The 16,907-nt window shown below is 41.3% G+C and overlaps 1 protein-coding gene across 1 annotated transcript in view; it reads right to left on the bottom strand.

Moving 5' to 3' along the window:
• GALNT18 (polypeptide N-acetylgalactosaminyltransferase 18) overlaps nt 1–16,907 on the bottom strand; it is a 475,154-nt gene that overhangs the window by 83,185 nt on the left and 375,062 nt on the right. Inside the window, 2 exon segments of the mRNA XM_043969506.1 lie at nt 6,031–6,168; nt 9,633–9,818. Of these exon segments, the coding sequence (XP_043825441.1) occupies nt 6,031–6,168; nt 9,633–9,818 (324 nt within the window).

Genomic DNA, 16,907 nt, shown 5'->3' with positions numbered 1-16,907 from the left:
GGCTGGGGTGGGGAGAGGGGCTGCCTCGGAGCCAGAACAATTTGTGTAAATGCTTCCCAGCTCCAGGTAGAGATTTACAGCTGGAAGCTGACCTTAGAGGCCATGTGGTACGACCCTAGAGGGGAAACAAGCCAGTGAAATGAAGTGATTTGCTCAAGGTCACAGGTAGTAAGTGGCAGAACTAAGACTTGGACTCAGGTCCTCTGACCACAAAATGAATACTCTTTCCATTCCTCAATTCCTCTTAAACTACACCCTCTGGCCTTCCCATTATAATATATTCTCTCTCTCTCTCTCTCTCTCTCTCTCTCTCTCTCTCTCTCTCTCTCTCTCTGCAATAGGGTGGGGTGTTTAAGTGACTTGCCCAGGGTCACACAGCTAGTAAATGTCAAGTGTCTGAGGCCGGATTTGAACTCAGGTACTCTTGAATCCAGGGCCAGTGCTTTACCACTGTACCATCTAGCTGCCCCCAATTATTTATTTACATATTATGTAATTTATTACCGTAGAAATATGTTGTTATAATATGAATATTATAAAACAGATAAAGGTAAAGATATGAAATATACAATATTTTAAAATAAACATTTTATTTCTTAACCATTCAAAGCATCTTTGCACTTTCAGTACAAAGTACCAGGGGTCTATGAACTTAAAAAATATGTTGGTATACACATTACAGTAATATTGGTTTCCAATGTAATCTCATGTATTTTGTTTTATGTTGTTAAAATCATTATTCTGAGAAGGGGTTTGTCTGTTTCACTAGACTGAAAAAGAGGTCCGTGACAAAAAGCATGCTAAGGACCCATGCATGAAACTGATTATTATTCTTTTCATTACAAATAATAATTTAAGTGATATCCAAGTTTGTTGTATGGTTTATTAAAAATCAAATTTAAAAAAAATTAAAAATCAAATTTTATTCCTCTTTTGTGAGAGGACCCATTATAATCTCTTAGGGACATCTGGGCTTTGTCCCCTCTTTCCTCATTGCACCCTTAGTACTTTCAGGCATTTCCACCCTCATTTAGGGCTTTCTTGGCAGAGATACTGAAGTGGTTTGCCATTTCCTTCTCTCACTCATTTTACAGATAATGAAACTGAAGCAAATAGGGTTAAGTGACTTGCCCAGGGTCACACAGTTAATAAGTGTATAAGGCTGCATTTGTACTCAAGTCCTCCTGATTCCAGGCCCCGCACTATATCCATTGTGCCACTCAGCTGCCCCCAGCTTTTGTGTGCTTCTTGAGAGCAGGGCCTGTCTTGCTTTTTCTTTTTGCATTGCTAGTATTGAGCATAGTGCTTGCCACATAATGATTGTTCAATGAATGCTTCTTCATTTATTTTCATTCATTCTTAGGGCTCCTTAGGGCATACGGTTGTTCCTGCCAGAAACTTCTAAGGTCCAGTTCTCTAGAAAAGCACTTAGCACATAGTAGGCACTTAATAAATTCTCATCAATTAGTTGACTGATTGATGCCCCTTTCCCTTCCTGCATCTTTTCACTCTTCCTCCTAAATTTCACTTTGGGGACACTTGGGCTGATCCATTGTTCATGACTTGTGTAAGCACTGACTCCCCAGGAGTAACGATTCCCCTGTCATCTAATAAATATAGCACTTGCTTGGGGAAGTGGAGCGGGGGTGCATACTGCTAGAACTTTCTACGGGCCAAAGAGATTATTCCTGCCAGGAGATACAAGCTACACTGGCAGTTCCTTTGACCACACGTAGGAAGGAAGAGAGGGGCCAATTCTCCTACCCTGGGCTTCTTTCCCTCTATAGGTTTACAACAGCCAACACAGAGACCAAAGAATATGGAGGGCTAATAATTAATAGTAACTCCCTTGGGGTGGGAGGAGCATAATCATCTAATGAAAATATCCTCTATCATTAAGTTATTACTTAAGCTGCTCCTCTAATTCTCATTGCGTTAATGGGCATGTGTAACAAACAATTCGTAATTATAGGAACATGTAATTTGTCATTAGCTGGGACTGCTGTCCGCCACCCCCGCCCCTGTTAAATAATCTTTATGATAATAATAGCTCACATTGATATAATGCTTTATAGTCATAATTATGCTTGAAGAAACTTGGTGAGGTAGACATCCCATGGATTATTCACCCCATTGAATGGGGGAGGAAGCTCAAGTCAAGAGGAGTCCGGTGATTTGCCCAAGGTCAAATAAAGTCCTGAAGCTGAGGTGTGAACCTAGCTAGGTTCTCAGCCTGGTGCTCTCTCTACTGATCCACACCACCTCTTTTCTTCACACTACTTTCCTTGTGACTGGCTGACCAGTGTCTGTGCCTTCTGCCCTTTACATAGATCCCCAGCTTTGAGGCATCCATAAGGTTATAGACAATGGTGGAATCCATGCTTGACCCCTCATGAACTACAAGGGGATGGACATCAGATTACCAAAAAGAAGACTTAGGGATAATATGTTAGCTAGCCTTCATATCAGAAGGGTTGTCATGTGGAAGAGGAGTTAGGTTTGGTCTTCCTGGCCTCAGAGGTCAGAACTAAGACAGGAAGAAGTTACAGAGAGGTAGAATTAGCTTCCATGTAAGGAAAAAACAACCTTGATAGCAATTGAATTTATCCTAAAGTGTGGAAGAGGCTGCCTCAGGAGGTAATGAGTTCCTCATAGTTCTTAATACTTAGGCTCAGTGTAGATGAACATTGGCCAGGCCTGTCTAGGGGAGACTCTCCTTCCAACTCTGAGAGGCTGTTTGGAGAGAACTGTCACATGGTGGGTCATGGGTTAGGTTTTCAGTCAAGCAAGACCTGCTTCCAAGTTCAGTCTCTGAGGCTCTCTCTGTGTGTGTGTGTCTGTCTGTCTGTCTCTCTCTCAAGTTCACATACCCCAGATTCATGACCCCAGTTTTACAGTGATATGGGGGAAGTGACCAGTCCAAAGTCATACAGAATGTTCAGCAGTGCTAGGATTTGAAACCTAGGCCCACCCTGTTCTCCCCAATCATCGATCTGGATGCTGAGTCTGGGGCTCAACCAGAGGTTCAGGCCTGGGCTCCCATGCTTTACTAAGTACCTTCATGGACAAACACAAGTTTTCTTGCAAAGAAACATAATGAGCCCACAATGGGGGTGGTGATGCTAAGCTGGGGAACTGCAGCTAATGGAATAGGAAGCGGCAAGGCCGCCTGCTTAGTCCTGCGACCATCTTGTTTATTATCATTGGTCTCGCTTTACGTGGAATGATCAGATTTAAAGCCTGCTTATTCACAGATTTTGTTTGCGTTACAGCTCATGGCCAGACTGGGAGTGTTCGTGCCAGGCATGGGCTTTTTTTTCATTTTTTAATAGAAGGCAGAGTAATGTTTATTTGTAAAAGGGAAAATCAGAGGAAAACAATCCGGGAATGTCAACTGGAGACATAGGCGACCTTGCCCTGCAGTTGTGGACTGAGCTGTACACAACTCTTAGGCAAAAACTGACCTCTCAGAGAACACTGGCCTGGAAGGTGTGAGTCCTAATCTGCCTCTGACCTGCTGTGTCTTCTTGGGTTAATCAATCAATGGTCATTTATTCCTGCTGAGCTACTGGAGAGAAGGGATTGCTTCATTCTCTGTCTTTGTCCTCTCAATGCCTAGCACAGTGCCTGGTGCATAGTAGGAGCTTGATAGATTGCCATACACTAACTCAGGCCCCAGGTAGGGGCGTAGAAAGACGAAAGCAAGCCAATCCCTGACCCCAAAGAGCATATGTTCTAACAAAGGAGAATCACTTTATGTCCCCAAGTCTTCATTTCCTACATAGAAAAATGATGAAAGTATTAAACTCCTCAGCTCATAGGTCTGTTGTTCCAGTTAAATGAGGCCACAGACAGAGTAGTTAAGAACTGTAGTCACAGAAGTGACTGGTCCTGTTGCAACAACAGAAGGACCAGGTGCATCAACTGAGCCAAAAATTTACTTTGAAAGAAAACTTTTCATTGTATGAGCTTTATTTTCTTTGCCTTACGGATTAAAATAAATCATGTCAGTGGACAGAGATTAGCCCTTTGAGGTATTCTTAAATTCTGGTCCTTCTAGTGTTAATAATAATGAGAACTGATATTCAAATAAGTCCTTTACTTCACAACCTTCAGAGGCAGGTGTTGCGGGTATTATTATCCTCATTTTACAGATAAGGAAACTGAGGCTTAGCAAGGTTAATGACTTGCCTTGGGTCACACGGCTTGTAAATATGAGGTGGGATTTGAACCCAGGCCTTCCTGACTCCATCTCCAATACCTCTCCACTAGAGACAGGGAGTGGACTTGTGATTCCTTTGGTATAGAGAGCTCCTAGATGGAGACATTCCTTTCCCCATTGCGGATCATCACCTTCTCTGCAGCTTACAGAATTGCCTAGAGGACTGAGAAGTGAAGTGTCTTGGCCTGGACTTCCTAACTCCAAGGCCAACTCTCCATCCGCTCCCCCATGGTGTCCCTCCACCTTTCTACTACAGTGTGGTTATCCCTAAAAGCCATATCCCTCTACTCATCCCTTCACTCCTCTCCACATAGCCTGCTGCCTCTTCTCCCCAGGATGGTCTCGACCATGCCCAAGAAACCTCTTCATCCTGGAAGAGATGTAAGCTCCTTGTGGGTAGGGACTGTCTTTATTTCTGCTTGTATTTATCTTCTCTGCTTCTTTATGGGTGAAATCCCATTCTCTAGGGGGTCCGGTGATGGAGGATACCAAATGTCTCACAATAAAGACTGCAGGGGAAAATGATCTAAGGGCCAGTCTAGCTTTTTGAAACTTCAGATATGTGATGAGGTACAAAAGAACTTCGATTTTGTAAGTAGCATGAAGACAAATTAAGAGAAGGGGGACCTCTGAGGCTCACAAGCCAAGTTGGGCATTCTGGGCTCCAACCCTGCCCTTGGAAAGAACAATTTGAAAAGTGGGGGCTGAGACATTCTTTCCCAAAGAGTCCCTCTCCTTCCTCTGTGTACAAGAGAATTCCTCATTAATAGTAAAAAACAGATGATGCTTATTTCTATAGCATTTTATTAGCTCCAAACTACTTTACCTCCATCATCTGATTTGAGCCTAACAACCATGATACTTGGTATGTTGTACAGGTTAATATTCCCATGTATTCTGTTTAAAAGACATTTATTAAATGTGTGGAGAAGCCTGTGCTAGGCTCTGAAAGAGACACAAAAATAAGTCAGACATAGTCTCTACTATCGCAGACATTATATTTCTAATATTCCAGTATGGAGCTATGATGCATATATATGTATGTATATATATATATGTATATATGTAAAACACAATACTACTATATCATATACCTTTAGGAATGTCTAGCTTCCTTCAACTTCAGCTAAGGGGCCACCTGCTATGTGAAGTGCTTCCTCAGTGGTTATTGCTTTATTCCTCTTGAAATTATTTCATTTAATTCTATATATAATTTTAATTTACTTATCTGGGTATATTTCATACTCACCCCTCCCCCAGTAGATTGTAAGTTCTCTGAGCACAGGGTCAGTCTCCTTTTTGTCTTTGAATTCCCATTGTCTAGAATAGTACCTGGCACCTACTAGGTGTTTAATTAACAACTGATAGAGTAAGGGATTGGAATCAGGAAGAGCCGGGTTTAAATTCCTCAGCTCTGCCAGCTAATAAGTATGATCTTAGCTATGATCTTGGATTGGCCATGATGGTTTTAAAGATCCTTTCTAGCTCCAAAGCTAAGATCCTATGACTAGAATAGAACTAGATCTTTCTTACCTCATTTTACAGATGAGGAAACTGAGGCTTAATAGGTTAACCTGCCTAGAGCCACACAGATGCTAAGTGATTGAGCTAGAACTTGAACCCGAGTCTTCTAATTCTTTATCAGGAGTCTCTCCTTTTTCCACCACCCTCATTGCCTCTGTCCTTACAGAAGCATCCATTTATTTGTTTGTTTGTTTATTTACTTATTTATTTTTATTTATTTTTTAAAATAAAAAAATAACCCAATTATATCTTAAAGACTTTTGAAAAGAAACAAGAGTCCTTACCACCCCATATGCAATGATGTCTGAGTACATCCTCATTTCTGGGTACACACTGACAAGATACCACCGGAATGTCTTACACTGCAGTTTTTTCCTCAGGGCTTTCCTTGTAGAAATGTCACCAATATCAATTCCTGAATCCTGTACATGGAGAAAGGCAGTCATGATTGAAAAGCAGTGTCTCCTGCTCACACATAAGATGTAAATCCCTATCAGCAGCATCCTGAGAAATAGTTGTATTGGTCTGAGATCTTGGGTGCCAAAGAAGGGTTTCAGACAATACCACTCAGACTTGAGTAATTGTAATTTAAAGCCACTGCCTTCCTTTGGGGCTGTTGTCCTGTAGCAATTACCTGTAAGATAGCTGGAATTGAAATCTACTTGTGACTGGCCAAGAAATAAATTAAATGTGGTCACCCAAACCCTGGGATGCAGAAATTACCAAGGCTTATTTGGGAAGAAGGGACATGGGAGTGGGGGGTCACCATGAATGTATAGGGTGAGAATATTGTGTCCCTTGTGTTTGTTGGTATATTCTGATGTAGCTGATGAGTGTAATGACTGTAATGAGTTATTGCTTGTAGTTTTTTAGTACCTACAGGGCTGTCATAAAATATTACATGCAAATGTATATATGTATATATGGTAATTCTGGGTAAAGAAACTAACTCTACCCATGCAAGTATAATCTTTCTCTGCAATTAATAATCTTTAGAAGTTTCTGGGACTATGAAAAAGTTAATTAACTTATCCAAGATCACCCAGCCAGTATATGTAACAGGAGGAATTTGAATTCATGTTTTCCTGGTTTTGAGGCCAACTCTTGATCCACAATGTAACATTGCCACCACACACACATGTGTGCAAATGTGTGTAACACACACATGTATACACATATGCACAGCAATAATTTCTATGTCATTATGTGACATCATAAAAGTGTTTATATGCATGTACATATATATGTACTGTATATATGTGTCTAAAAAATCTTAGGGCAATTTTAAGCATTAATAGCTTAAACCTGCACTAAGACTTTGGTGTCATGTGTGATGAAGATTGATGATCTGATGATGATGATGACAACGACGATAATGCAGTAGGGCTAAAATGACAGACTGAGTAAAGACCTCTCTATAAGTAAGCACTCTTACAGGGCCTAAGCACTCTATTTGCTGTACCACCCAGCTGCCCAAAGTAAGGAAGACCTGGATTCAAATCCAACCTCTGATATGGTGTGACATTAAGCAAGTAATTTAATCTTTTGGAGCATCATTTTCCTCACCCATAAAAATGGCAGGGCCAGATTATGCGGCTCTTAAGGTCCCTTCCAACTTTAAATCAATAAACATAGGAATGAATGAATGAATGAATACATGAATACACGAATGAATGGATGGATGCATCCCAGAAGGGGAGGCATTGTGGTATGGTGGAAAAGGGACTGGGAGAAGAATATGGAAAGCTTGAAGTTTCCCATCTCTATTTGCTGCTAACTAGTTTTGGAACCTAGAGAAAGACTTTTCACAGGACCTAGATTTGCAGTGGGAAAGATCTTTAGAGGTCAGGTCCAAACCCTTCCTTTTTTTCAAATAAGAAAACCAAGACCCAGAAAGGTTAAGCTGTTTATCAAAAGGACTGAAGCATACCTGGTATTTGAACCCAAGTCCATTGATTCCAAATCCAGAAGTTACCAGCTTCCCTGGATCTTAGTCTATCCTTTGTAAAAAAGAGGAGATTGGTCTCTTCTGGTCTTTCTGAGCTCTGACATTCTCTAAATTGTGTGAGTCAATCCTTTTCATGGAACTTGGAGAGTTAGATCACTCTTCTAACAGACCCCAAGGATTTTCCAAAGCTTTCAGTAATGAGGCTTTTTCTGTCATTAGGCTGACTTTGTTGAAGTCATTAGGCTGGTACAAAAGGTTTCTTTTGCAGGCTGATGAAACATCCTAGGGGTTGGATTTTGAACTAAAGCCCTATGATTGGACAGCCATTACTAATTTCAAGACTAGAGTGTGGTGCAGTTTTCCTGATAAGATTTCCCCCCCTTCCCCCGTCAAGGTTTCACTCTGGCGGCTGATCCATCAGTGTATTTTGTCCAGAGTCCTGAGCAGGATTTGCCTCATTTTCTCTGGGTAGGTGATGGAGCTCTTCTCCTGTCTGATGAAGTCTTATATCATTGGTTAGCGCAATGCTCAAGGATTGCTTCTGGCTAAAACAACTGCTATCTTTCCTATCATCTTCATCTATATTTTGGTTCATGTGACAGCACTTTGGTAGAGTTTATAAAACAGGAATGTCCCGTGGAAAGCAAAGATCCATGGTCTTCCCAACAGCCTGCCCCACTTAAAATTCAAGACTCTCAAGGAAAGCCAAGGTTCAACATGGGAAGAGGAGGGGTTAGGTTCTAAGTCACACAGAGAGCCTAGAATAATGGGCACAGCTATATTAGGTAAGCTCTGGAGATGGGACTGGAACTCTGCTGCCAAATCCAAAGAGCCTTCCCATTTCCAAACCAGGTATCCTTATACTAGGCACCCAGCAAGGATATAAGAAAACACACAAATAATGCACTAGCAATATTATTCTTTCCCTAGTTTTTCCTAGAATCTAGTCAGTTGCAGACTGCATAGTGTAGGGCCTGGAGTCAAGCCGACTTGTATTAAAATCCTACTTCTGAGACTTTATAGAACTTATCTTACAAGTTTTTAATTTAATGTTTTTTATCAAATAAACATTTTTTTCCTCCTTCCTTCTTCTGATACCCATTGGCTGTATGCCCCTGGTAAATCATATGACTTTTCTGAGTCTTAAGCCTTGGGATTTATCTACTAAGTCATATGGGAAATGTTCTGTGTCAGTGGACAGAATCCTCACATACAGAATTCCCTACCCTGATAAGACCAAGGATCATTTGTATATTTGTGTTTGTGGAGAAAAGAATAGAGGATAGTTAATGAATGGATGAATGAATCCCAGAAGGGAAGGCCTGGTGATATGGTAGATAGGATGTTTTTATAAGATTCAGCAGCCTCTAGGAAAATGACTGAACTTATCCACAACTCTGCTCGATGAGTCCCAGTGGAAGCATGTCTCACCCAGGCAAAGAAACACATAGTTTACACCTAATGAGGTCTGTTATAGATGCTGCAGTACCTATATCTGGCAGTGGTGGGTTTTGGAGAGAACCTTGAACCCAGGTTGTGAGCCAATATCCAAAGGTTTAGTGAGCAAAGATGTGTGAATTCATTGGCAACTGGGAAATTAGGAATTGACTGAATTTTGATGGTCCCTCTGTTCTCTTAGATCATGAAATTCTTAATCTTAGTGATATTTAATACACAGTCATAGGCCAGCAAAGCTGGGAACACCTTCCCCGCTTGGTCCATCCCCCTCAAGTCTCAAACAAGGAAAGTGAAACTAAGAGAGAAAGTGAACAGTCCTGGCTAAACAGAATAACAAGGGCTCTCCTCTCCTGGTCATCCCATTAAACTTTCAATATCTTTTCTAGGTGTTTTCACTTGCTGCAAGATAAGTTGCATATACCACTGTATTCATGTCAACTAGAACTCTGAGCATCCTAGAAGCCCCAGGAAATGACCTACCTCTATGGGGATATTCCATGCCATGTAGACGTGGCTCTTAAATTCATCCATCCAGACTTCAGCCACCCTTAGAGCATTTCTGCGGACGTGGGCTGTGAGGTCCTCAGCGTAGGGCTTGTGGGCTCGTTCGATATGGGCTATTCTGGAGCAGGGCAGGACCTCCACACTCCCACCGCACTGCCACACCTGCAGAGAAGATGACCCATGGATAACCCAGTTCAATTCAGCAGACATTGATGGAGAGTTTCTTGTGCACGGAGCTCTGTGAGAAACACAGTTAAGACCTCATCCTTGCCCTCATGGAGTTTATAGTTTAGTAGGAGGGGATGGAGGAAGTCCAGAGCAAGTGTTGTGAGAGGGAATTCTAAAGAGGGAGAGGACACAGCCAGCTGCAGAGATCAGAATCAGGGAAAGGAGCTGGCTGGGACTTTAGAGAGAAGCTCAAGCTTACTGATAAGGACAGGGAGGCCTGGGGAATGGAAGCAACTTGCCCAAGATCATACAAAAAGTCAGTGGCAGAGCCTGAACAAGAAGAGAGCTCCCTGCCAGGACTCCTTCCCACTGTCTAATACTACCTTGGACCAACAAGCAAATCATGGAGCCATAAGATCATGGGCTTGTGGATTCACAGAGATAAGGTGTTTCCCAGGGCATCTAGTCCAACTCCCTCATTTTATAGATGAAGAAACTGAGGACCAGAGATGTTAAGTGATTTGTCAAAAGTCATAGGGTAGTATTTAGAGAGCAGAAAGGGGCCTCAGAGGCCACCGAATTCAAACCACTCATATTACAGAAGAGGAACCTGAGGTTAAGGGAGTTCAGACAGGTGACAGAAGTGGAATTCAAATCCAAAATCAATCAATCAATCAATCTCTCTCTCTCTCTCTCTCTCTCTCTCTCTCTCTCTCTCTCTCTCTCTCTCTCCCCCCATTGGTTTTTCTACTCCAGCACACCAATTCCATTTCTTCTTCCTTCTGAGCTTCCCAGGCAGGCATCAAGAAGATAGCAATGATCGTGATTTCTCATTAGATGTGTGAAGCACTTTTTGCATGTTAGAACTTTCTGTTTTATAATTAGTCACCCCTTCCAGCCCCCTAGGAAGCCAGGTCACTTCATCTCTTGAGCTCATTATCCCCATAACCAACTGAGAAATGCTTCATTTCTGTTTCCACTGATCTCAAGCAGGAAATATCCTGGTGAGAGCTAGCAAGGTTCCTGATACTGGAGGCAGAAACTGTTGGTCCCTGATTCCCTGAATGCTCAATGGCTCATTGTACAGCCAGGGCCACTTAGCAGGGGTGGTGGGGTAGTGCTACAGGTGCTTCTGCCATACTCCTACAGGGACCTTAGACATCATCTAATCCAACCTGTCATGTCACCAAGAAGGAAGTGGGAGCCTCAGAAAGAGTAGTAACTGCCCAAAGTTCCCTTAGCAATTCTTAGGGGCAGGACTAGACCCCAGTTTTGTAACACCCTCTCTGGTACCTCCACTTACTCAAGATATCCTGGGAGTGAGGATAGGCCAAGTGTCATTTAACTTTTCTGAACCTCGGTATCCCTTTCTATGAAATGGCAATAAATATACTTGCATTATCTTCCCTATGAAGTTGCGAGATAAGTTCTTTGCAGATCTCAGAGCTCCAGAGAAATGTGAACAGTTATTATCACCTTCCTTTTGTAGATGAGCAATTTGAGGCCCACAAAAGTTAGGTGACATGTCCAAGGTTAATGGATCAATCAAACATAGTGGTCAACAAACATTTACTGATGGCAAGGACTGTCTTTCACCTTATTTTGAATCCTCAGTCCTTAGCACAGCATCTGGCACATAGTAGGCTGTTAATAAATGTTTATTGATTGATTAAAATTGCCTACTATGCTCTAAACAGTGTAGGGATACAAAGAAAGGCAAATGATAGTCCCTGACCTCGAGGAGCTTACAATCTAAAAGGGGAGTTAACAAAACAAACATGTAAATAAATGCTTATCACATATATAACCTATATCAAATTGTCTATCCTTTTCAGAAGAGGGGAGGGAGAAAAATTTGGAACTCAAAATCTTGTAAAAATGAATGCTAAAAATTACCTTGACATATAATTGGGAAAAATAAAATACTCTTTAAAAAAAACCCAAATAGGGGCAGCTAGGTGGTGCAGTGGATAAAGTATCAGCCCTGGATTCAGGAGGACCTGAGTTCAAATCTGGCCTCAGACACTTAATACTTACTAGCTGTGTGACCCTGGGCAAGTCACTTAACCCCAATTGCCTCACCAAAAACAAAAACAAAACAAACAAACAAACAAAAAACCAAACACTTACCTCCCTCTACTATATTTCAGCAGCTATGATAAATGCTAAGATACAAATATAGTGGATGACATAATCCCTACTCACAAAGAAGAAATTGAAGGAAGAAACTGAAGAAATTGTCTTCTATTTAATGACAAGCTCTTTGAGGTCAGGGACTGTATTTTATTTTTTTTTAATAACCCTAAAGTTTAGAACAATGCCTGGAACACAGTAGAGGCTTATTGATTTCATTTGACTTGCCCAAGGTCACCCAGCTAGTTAAGTGAAAGAGCTGAACTTTAGCCAAGGTATTCTCTTAAGCTAAGGATCCTTCTACCACTCCACACTGGTTCTTTCTATTGTGCTGAGAGCCTTGACATCCATTCATTAGCATCTATGCATTCTGCATGGTAGAGGGGGTGGCATAATGGTCTTGGAGTCAGGAAGAGTTGGGCTTTTCTGGATGGGGAGAAAACAAGCACACATATAAGCACACATGTATATATACATACACACACACACACACACACATATAATAAAGGTAAAATGGAGTTTGGGACTGATCCTGTGAGTTCATCAGAATTGCTAGAGAGGAAGCTCCCTTGACCAATTCAGGTTAGCAGCTTCTTTCCAACTTAGAATCTTAGAGTATTGTCCAGATCGATTAGAGGTTGTAACACTGGCAGTAAGGAGATGAGAATTGAACCCAGGCCTTCCTGGCTTTCAGGACTGCTATACCACCATGCATAATGCCAAATTAATAGGTCAATGCTGAGGCAGCTAAGTAGCAAAATGGATAGAGCCTAGGCCTAGAGTCAGGAAGACCTGAGTTCAACTCTGGCCTCAGACACTTACTAGCTGTGTGAGCCTAGACAAGTCACTTGACTTCTGTTAGCCTCAGTTTTCTTGCCTGTAGAATGGGAATAATAATAGCACCTTCCTCCCAGGGTTGTTGTGAGAATTTTGTGGAATACTAATTATAAAACACTTAGAATAGTGCATGGAATATAACAAGTACTATATGAATCATCATCATTATCATCCTTAGTGGTTGAATCAGGAGTTCAACCCCAAATATTATGATCCCAAAGTTAGTCATCATCCCATACAAGGGAAGGGAACCAACTTCTATCATAAGCCCTTTTAAATGAACTCTTTGGCAGAATTCTTCTCAACTTAATGGGCTGTTACAGTAAAACAAAATCTTTAAGGACAGAGACCATCACAGTTTTGAAACTGAGAAAGACCTGGATTCAAATCCTTGCCTCTTTCAGATGTTGGATATGTGACCTCAGCCAAGTTGCTTAACCTCTCGGTCCTCTAGACAACTCTCTGAGTCAGGAAGCTACAGAAAAGTTGCTGATCTACATTGGCCGGAGGAGTTTCCTCCTTGGAGCATCAGTGGAATCATGGGTCCACTCCTATTCCCAGCATCAAAGACAGGGTTTGTGATATAGCAGGAGCTTAGCTAGTGCTTGCTGATGGATTAGTTTACATGGCATCTTTCTCCCAGGCAGAGTTAAATGATCCCCAGTAGTATCAGTGCTTGGTAAGCACTACCATGACCAGGATTGGCCTTAGGGACTAATTTCCATTACCTATGAGCAAGTTGGACAGTTTTTATTTTCCTCTCACTTTGTCCCACTAATGAAACAGCACCTGCAGGCTCTTAAGACAATACTGTTAATAGTAATATGCAAGGGAATTATTTTTTATTGCAGTGGGAATGGAGGATATTACCTAAGACATTTCAACATTGCAAAATTGAACACAAGGCATAATGCAGCTATTTCTCTGAAGAGACATACCTCTAAAATATCCATATTAAATTCAATTAAATTTGAGAAACATTTATAACCTTCTATGTGTAGGAAACTATGCTAAGCACTGGGGATCCAAAGATAAAAGTGAATAATCTTTGCCCTCTAGAAACTTACTTTTATCTGGGATTTGGATGGGAAATTGAATCTGGATAGAGGGGAGTTGAGGTCATTCATACTAACCTTAGAATCCTTAGAGTTGCTTTTTTTTTTTTTTTTTTTTTTTTTTTTTGCTGTTGTTGTGTGGGGCAATGAAGGTTAAGTGACTTGCCCAGGGTAACACAGCTAGTAAGTGTCAAGTGTCTGAGGCCAGATTTGAACTCAGGTCCTCCTGAATCTATGGCTGATGCTTTATCCACTGTGCCACCTAGCTGTCTCCAAGAGTTACTTTTCTGCAAAATTTCACCTCTAATGTAATCAACTTAGAATTAAAAGGGATCTTCGAGGCTGTCTACTCCATTTTATAAAGAAAACTGAGGCCCAGGCAGGTGAATTGATTCACCCAAGGTGCATAAGTGGTAATCAACAGTTAGTCAAAAATTATTTACGATGTACTTACTATGAGTCAGGCACTGTGCTAAGCATATGCGGACTGGATATACAAAAACAAGCAAAAGGATAGTCATTCTTCTCTAAGAGCTTGTAGTAAGAAGCTAGAGGCAAAGAATAATGGAGCACAATGGAAAATCTTGGGTGGGTTCTAGTCTGAAGAAGCATAAATTTGACTTGACTTTAGAAGTCACCAGGGAAATACTTAAATACCGTGAAGTGGAGTGTGTGCATAAAACCACCATAACTTCAGTCTCAGAGTTGGAAGGGTCTTAGAAGTCATAGAGTCTAACCGCCCAATTACCCAATGAAAAATCCCTGCTTCCATACCACTAAAAGACAGTCATTCAGTCTTTGCTTGTATATTTCTAGCGAGAGGAGATTCACTACCCTGAGGCAGCCAATTCCATTTCTTCACCTGCTGTAATTGTTAGGAAGCCCTCCCTTCTGTGAAACTGACATCTGCCTCCTTGTAACTTCCACCCATTGATGCTAACTCTGCTCTCCAGGGACAAGCAGAAAAAAGTTTAATCCCACTCCTACTTGCTCGACAACCCTTTAGATACTTAAAACAGTGATCATGCTCACCTAAGTCTTCTCTCCTCCAGGCTAAACATCTCTAGCTCCTTTAACTATGTTTTGTATGACATGGTTGTCAGATCCCTTCCCTGACATACGTATCCTCTCCTGGACATAGAACTTAAGACAGGGCTCAAGAAGAGGTCTGGCAAAGAGAGAGCCCAATGGGACTGGGGCTTTCCTGGATCTGGATACCAAGAGGCAATCAGAGGAATCCTCCAATTATAGTGAGGAGCTTAGAAGGCAATGAATCTTTGTCTGGGCCTTTGATTCTCTATCCACCTTCCTGTACAGGGTGTAGACAGACCCACTGGCATTTTATTAAAAGACAGCACCCCATCAGGTCTCAGTGACTATGCCTATTCTGAGGAGAATTATCTTATTTGGCTCCTCCTAAGGAAATGACTCCCATTTAGTATTTTGAGAACCCCCAAGGTTTCTAACAATGGTCCAAAGGGTTCATGATAAAAATTCTCTAATGGTATGTGTAGCCATAAATAATTGTAATAAGTATTGTAATAAAAGTAATTGTAATAATACTATGAAAAGTGCAAATTACCCCAGGGGTTCCCAACACATTTTGTTGTTGTTGTTGAAAGGAGTTTATTGAATGAAATGCATTGGGTACTAGTGTTTTATGATACGGGTTTCATTGACTGGAGTTACTTCCAAAATGATTTGCTTGCTTAGGAGTTATGGGAAGAGTGATTGTTGTCTGAGGATTCAGTCCCTCATGCTTGCCTATAATGAAGGAAAGACGCAAGTGATTATTAAGTGCCTGCTATATGCAGAGCACTGTGCTAAGCGCTTTACAAATATTATCTCATTTGATCTTCGAAACAACCATGGGAGCTAGGTGAAACTATTGCCCTTATTTGGTATTGAACAAACTGAGGCAGACAGATGTTAAATGACTTGCCCAAGGTCACAACTCAGGTCTTCTTGATGCCTGACTCTGTTCTAGCCACTGTACCACCAGATGCCTCTATAAAAGAGAACTGACATACTGCCCTCTTGCTTTTTAAACTTTTCCCACTGCATCTTCTATCCAGCACACAGTAGGAGTAGGAGAGAAGACAGAGAGAATTGCTTCCTGTTTAGTAATTCCAGTAATGCCTGCTGGAGAAGGGGAAGAAATTCAATTCACAGGGTGGCATTACAAATCTTGGAGGGATTGTGTGGAATTCTATGAGAGAAAAGAATTTCAGGAGAATGTTAGAATATTATCCAGTTGACAATCCCAAGTTCATTTCCTTTCTGAGAAGAAGTACTCTTGAGTGTTTTATGTGTTTTCTATATATGATTCTAGGCTTCGGGGAGTTCTTTGTACCTTTAGTATCATCTCTGGAATGAAATAAAGGCTGTCCTCTATTCAGTATACATTTGTTATCTTAAGGTTTTGTATCCTTTATACATACCTAGACACATGCATTTTTGGAGATTTCCCAGAATATTTTTTGGGTGTTGGTATATATGCCAAGGAGAGATATAAATCTTTCAATGATCCTAAAAGAGAACCCAGGCCATGTGAACTGCCATCTTACAGGGCCCTGGGTCCCTGGTAATGTATTCAAATAGGGACAGTGGAGAAAAACCACTGAGCTGTGAATCAGGAGGTTGTAGTCCAGTATGCTACCACTTATCTTTGTAACTTTGGGCAGGTAATTTCCTGTCCTGGACTTGACCCCTTATCCTATACCAAAAAGGGGGTTGTACTACATAATCAATCATCATCATCCTCATAAGCAATGATAATATTATAGTAGAATTTGTATATCCCTTAAGGTTTGCAAAATAATTTACAAACATCTCATTTGATCCTCACAACAACTCTCTAGGCTAAGTAGAAAAAAGAAATGGTTTGACCATCCCTGCAAGGCCCCTCCTAACTTGAACGTTCTCTGATTTTCTGCAATAATCAGTGCCCTGGGGGTGTGCTGTAAGAGCCTTATTATCAACTTAAGCATCTGGCTGTAGCCTCTGGATTTTTGGCAGTTTCTGTGCCTAGGATTAGATGGCATAGTTTCAGCATGTT

Source organism: Dromiciops gliroides, chromosome 6, assembly GCF_019393635.1.
Source record: "Dromiciops gliroides isolate mDroGli1 chromosome 6, mDroGli1.pri, whole genome shotgun sequence".
NCBI lineage: Eukaryota > Metazoa > Chordata > Mammalia > Microbiotheria > Microbiotheriidae > Dromiciops > Dromiciops gliroides.
Note: the sequence above shows the minus strand (reverse complement) of the source record. Positions and strands in the feature narration are given on the sequence as shown.